This window comes from Oryx dammah, unplaced genomic scaffold (genome assembly GCF_014754425.2).
Source record: "Oryx dammah isolate SB20612 unplaced genomic scaffold, SCBI_Odam_1.1 HiC_scaffold_6, whole genome shotgun sequence".
NCBI lineage: Eukaryota > Metazoa > Chordata > Mammalia > Artiodactyla > Bovidae > Oryx > Oryx dammah.
The window spans coordinates 15,962,004-15,968,003 of NW_024070190.1; the positions used below are offsets into that span (position 1 = coordinate 15,962,004).

General features: G+C 45.8%; 1 protein-coding gene across 1 annotated transcript; it reads right to left on the reverse strand.

Annotated features, from left to right (window-relative positions):
- Positions 1 to 2,569: 2,569 nt before the first annotated feature.
- On the reverse strand, positions 2,570 to 3,537 carry LOC120865493 (olfactory receptor 13A1). The gene is given in 4 exon segments (XM_040242817.1): positions 2,570 to 2,622; positions 2,625 to 2,777; positions 2,780 to 3,279; positions 3,281 to 3,537. Coding segments are annotated over 4 exon segments (963 nt in total).
- Positions 3,538 to 6,000: the final 2,463 nt, after the last annotated feature.

A 6,000-nucleotide genomic window follows, 5' to 3' on the forward strand; every position in this document is an offset into this window, starting at 1 on the left:
TTTGCCTGAAAACAAAAAATAGACCTGTTTGAATTTAAAGAGCAGGAAAAAAATTGGGTCTGAGAGAAGATGGGCTTTGGGAGCTGGGAGAGAATCTAGGGCTGAAGAAAGGCTGATCGTCTATCTCCATCACAGAGCCCCATTTTTTGGCCTTTCCTGAGTAGGGGTGGTGTCCCTCAGGAGCCTGAGGCTTCCCGAGATAAACAAGGTCCACTTCACATCGGGGACCCCTGAATGGTTTCTCATTCATCCGTCCCAACTGCTTCTCCTCACCAGGTCATTTTCACAGTCAAATCCTCTGCAGGCCCAGTGGCCCCTTTCTGTGTGGTCCAGGCCACTTAGCCCCCACTCACCCTTTCCAGCTAACCACTGCAAACATCACTCTGAGACAGGCAGGGGTGAGGAGCTGTGACATCCAGACTTCCTTGGCCGCTCCTATCCTTGGTGATCACTCACCAATAGCAACATTTTAAACCCACATAGCACTTCATACCTTTGGCTTAAGTTCTCTCGGTCAGTCTTGGCTGCATCTCTAGGCTGACTTATGGTCCTCACTATTCTTACAAGTGAACTAGAGCTCGGATGGACTGAGTGATCTCTGAATATGACCCAAATCTTCTTCCTCGCAGGTCAGGGCTCTTTCTACGCTATACACGTCTCTGCATCTGCGGCACCACTAGACTGCACCCTGTAACGCGGCTCTTTCCACGCTTTTCTTTTTACGTTCGTCAATATGGGTACTAGTGTCTTCTTAATTAGGTTACCAGTTTCCTAAGGATATAAGTCAAGTCTCATATTTCTGTTTTGTCGAATGAGTAATGCTCTGTTAAACACTCAATAAGTGTCTAAACATTTAATTTGCTTTTTAACCCATTACAAAATGTAGAAAATAAGCAACTAAGATGAAGAACGCAACATATATTCTTCGATGCATGTTGAAAATCAGTGAACACACTTAGGCATTAGTGGCAGTTTTCAAGGCCCGATTCATTGCAAAGTCTCTGAAACCACTGAGGGCTTGAACATGCTACTTGGGTGTCAGAATTCCATCAGAGGTGATTAGACTCAGTCCCTACCAACCTATGTACCAATGCCTCAGTCGGCCTGCTGCTGCTGCTGCTGCTGCTAAGTCGCTTCAGTCGTGTCCGACTCTGTGTGACCCCATACATGGCAGCCCACCAGGCTCCCCCATCCCTGGGATTCTCCAGGCAAGAACACTGGAGTGGGTTGCCATTTCCTTCTCCAATGCATGAAAGTGAAAAGTGAAAAGTGAAAGTGAAGTCGCTCAGTCGTGTCTGACTCTTAGCGACACCATGGACTTTAGTCGGCCTATGGTTCATCAGATTCTTGAATTTCATGCCCCACGTCACTGTGCTTCTGTTGAATGCCAATGAGAATACTGGATGAAGAATCATGGACAACTCATTCCTTATAAATCAACATCAAATTCTACTCTCAGCCTCCATATACAATAGCAAAAAACATGTGTTTTTCTTCAGTCCCAAAGATTCAGCTAAATAGTCATGACTTGCTCCTATCATTTTTAATGGGTCATAAAAAAGAGAATCAGTCGTTCAGTCCCATTAGACACAGAGGATCTGTCCACCCGGTAGTTTTCTGCAACAGTAGGAGGGCAGCATTGCCTTCTTGCAAAGCTGTATAACTTCTAAAGCTAAACCATAGCAGCGTCCCCACTCCAGGTCAGTGAGGTGGGTCAGGTGCTCATGATTTGAGAGCAAAGAAAAGAAAGAACAAGAAATCACAGGCATTTTTCTAAATGCTTAGCCCAGATTTTAAAGCTGAAATTTCTACATTCAAAACAAAGTAGTGCACGCACATGCCATACTCATCAAACTGTATGCATCATAGTACGCACAGTTTTTGTATATAAATTATACCTCAACAAAGCTGTTGAGACAAAGTGATGATCCTAACAGTATGTTTCACTTTGAGTGTTACTGAGAAGAAGAGAGAGAAACGAAAACAACAGCAACCGTTTTCATTAGAATCAGAATCTATTTTTAAAGTCTAATTGGCTCCGGAGGAAATACTTGGGGTAAGAGAGCAGGAGTAGGTTTCTTAGGAGCAGGTGGTCACCTTTAAGCAGTCCTTCAGTCTGGCAGTTCTCCACATGCTGTGCGGCCCACGCAGGCTGCCTGCCTCTGTTAAGGTCCACACACCTAAATGTTTGGTGTCATTGCAAGATTTACAGTCTGAACATGGTACAAACAAAAGAAAAAGAAAAAAGGAAAACATTTCCATACAGCTGTCATTCTACAAGACAAGGTGCCTTCTCTTCTCCCGGAGATCTTTTTCTCCCTGCCAACTTAGTAACGACATTACTTCGGGGTCAGACCATGAGACCCCACGTACTGGAGGCTCACATCCAAGCACAGTCTTCATGTCAGCCAGCCTAAGGGCCCCAGAATTTGAAGCGCATCCATTCTTTTGGGTAGAAGAGACAAATTTACTTACTTTCCAGGCCAGAATCTCACTCATCAGACCCTTCAAAGAAAGGTCAATTCTCACTTAAACTGCAGTCTCAAAGAAGAGCTTCAAAAGACACAGGTTAATTTCTGAAGAAGGGGAAAAGCTTCCTGAGAGCTGCTTTGACCTCCTTTTTCTCAAAGTATAGATGAGGGGGTTGAGAGTAGGGCTCAACAAGGTGTATAGTACGCCAGCCAACTTGCTCTTCTCCGCGCTGTAGCTGGAGACAGGGCTTACGTAGGCGTAGAACATGCCCCCCACAAGAAGGTGGGAAGAGCAGGTGGAAAAGCTTTCTTCCTCCCCTCCACAGTCCGCATCTTTAGGATGCTGGAGATGATGAAGCCGTATGACACGATGGTCCTCAGGAAGTTCAATATACCGTAAAAGGCATCAGCCAGGAGAATCATGATTCTGTTCACACAGGTGGAGCTGCAGGAGAGAAGTAACAGAGGAGGGGCCTCACAGAAGAAATGGGTGATAACACTGGGGCCACAGAAATCCAAGCGCAGCATCAGCCTGGCGTGGATGGCCGTGTTGAAGGCACACAGTGCCCACACACCTGCAGCCAGCGTGCCACAGAATGCCTTGCTCATCGCGGTGCCATAGTGCAGTGGGTGGCAGATGGCTGCACCCCGGTCATAGGCCATGACCGTGAGGAGGAGCAGCTCGGAAGATGCAGCCCAGGTGAGGAAGCAAAGCTGGGCCGTGCAGCCCCCATAGGAGATGGAGTTCTCCTCTAATACTAGACCCTCCAGTGCCTTGGGCATGATGGAAGATGTACAGATAATATCCAGTTGCCAAGTTGAAGAGGAAAAAGTACATGGGGGTATGGAGCCCGGGGTTGAAGGCGACAGCCAAAATGATAAGAATATTTCCTGTGAGTGCCACAGAGTAGAGGGAGAGGAAACAGCTGAATAAGAGCATATGGTATTCTGGGTGCTCTGAGAAACCCTGCAGGACAAACTTTGTTACCAGAGTCTGGTTACTCATGGTCCTCAGGCTGAAGGGGGTTTCTGGGACTATGAGGTGAATCTCCAGCCACAGCTTCATGTGATCTCAGGGCTAGAGAGAGAAGCAAGAGGCGTCCTCAGGAAAGCTGCTGCACCGCTTCATTCATACCCAGCAGGACGCACAAGCCACAGTACACAGATGTATTAAGACTCAGTCAAGACAAACACAGAAATATAGCAATAGGCCAAGGGTGGAACATTCAGGTCATAAAAATCAGGTAAAAATGCCCAACTGAACTCATGAAGCATCACTCAACCTCAAAGAAATGCATGTTAAATAAATAATCCACTCTTTAGCAGCCATGATTTGGCAAACTTAGAAATGCATGATATTGACTAACGTTAACACAGGTGCCAAGATGTAGGCCTCTTACAATTCATATTTCATTTGAGCCACAACATGCACTTCTGGGAACTTATCCTAAAGAAATAAGAGGATCTTCAAGTTGTCATTGCAGCGTTATTTATAATAGCAAAAATTTTAAAGTGACCTGTACCCTTAAAGATGAGTCTGTATGATACACTGATATATTGCAGTGTACTTATCAGAATGAAGCTTTAGAATGCTTATGAAATGCTGATGCTTATGAAAATAAATGAAAAAGGTTCAAAATAAGTGTGTACAACTTTTGATCATTTTGAGTTTTGAAAAAGCATGTCTGTATATGTACCTGTAGGAAAAAGCGACTGGTGAGTGATAGACTAGAATTTGAACAGTGAGGATGGGTTGCAGTTGATTTCCTGTCCTTTTTGTGCTGCTCTCTATTTTCTGATTTTTCCATTTACTAACCTTTCTTAAAGGCATATGTATCACGGAATTCTCTTTCTAACAGTTCTTCTTTCTAACAGTTCTTCCGTAGCTCTTCATCACTGGCGGATGAAAGGCTCCCACCTGCTGCTCCTGGGTCCACCTCCCCTTCAGCCAGTGTCTTCCCAGTGGTCTCACGCCTCAGAGCCAAAGCTCCAACCACACCCAGAACTCCTAGTCTTATCAAGGCATGAACCACACCAGGCTTTTGTGGCTTCATTCTTGCAACCCACTCAGCCAGGAACGCCCTCCTTCTCATGAACCAGCTTTTTTACCAGCACCCCACACTTTTCAAATATCCCTTCCCTAGAAACAAAGGACCATTTTCTCCTTTGTAGCCCTTCAGGATCCTGAACTGACTTCTATTGTAGAATCCATTACAAGTCACTTCGTGATCAAGGTACCCAAATATCTGCCCTATGGTAGGTATATCTGCCTCGTTTCTCTCTGGGCATCCTTTTGGGGCACTCAACCCAATGCCTGGCATGGAACAGGTGGGCCCTCTGATATGTTTGTTGAAATAACATTGAAGAATAGTCTAGTATGGAGAAGGAAATGGCAACCCAGTCCAGTACTCTTGCCTGGAAAATCCTATGGACAGGGAAGCCTGGCGGGCTACAGGCATGGGGTTGCAAAGAGTCAGCCACGACTGAGCGACTGAGCGCACAGTCAAGTATAAATAAAAGCAGAATCCTTTCTATTCTCAACACAGCGTACATTCTGTATTGTTTAGCATGAAATGTACCACATTTGTTTCTTCCTTGTTCTCAACTTTTTATTTATTAAAACAATTAAAGGAAGATGCTCACTTTCAATTCAGCATTCTGTTTTTTTTTTATCAAAATTCAATGAATGCAATTATCTCTGAAGCATTAAAAGGTTTACACGAAATGACTAAATTTCACCTACAATTGAATCATATCACCATCTTTGTAAGGTGAAAACTGTTTTTTTCAAGAAGAGCACAAAATTCCTCTGACTCAGAGTAATAGGCTCCGTTAGTGTGGAGTCTGCTCAAAGCAGCTGCAAATGATGGAACACCAGCTGCTTCTTCTCTGCAGCAAAGTACCCTGTCAGTTCCTCAGCTTGGTGGATCTAATAAACACCATGGGATTCAGCTTATTTCATTTTTGCTTGGGACAAAAAAATATATATATATATACTACTTTTACCCCGTTTGTGTTGAGGATCTGGAGATAATATTTGCTTCCTCTGAAACTGTTTTTGCTCCGCACCAATCTGGTGAGCGATTCCTATTTAAGTCCAGGGACTCCTGCGAGCCTGAAAAGCCGAGGCAGGCTGAAAAGGAACAGCGCTGGGTTTGCCCCCTTGGATGTCACTAGACAAGGTTTCCGCACTTCCCACTAGTGTCCCCGCTAGAATTCTAACCATCTGATGCCTCCAGTTATCACTCTCAGTCGCTCCACAGTACAGACCACAAACCAGAGACTCACGACGCTGTGGCCACACCGAGGCGGAGACACACGGAGCGGCCTGCGCAGGCGCGTCACAGCGTCGGCCGAGCGCGGGGAGATGCTCAGGCTGAGACTCCGGGGCTTCGGGCACCTCCTGCGGAGAGCGGACTCACTGGAAAAGACCCTGATGCTGGGAGAGACTGGGGGCAGGAGGCGAAGGGGACGGCAGAGGACGAGATGGCCGGATGGCATCACCGACTCGATGGACGCGAGTCTGGGT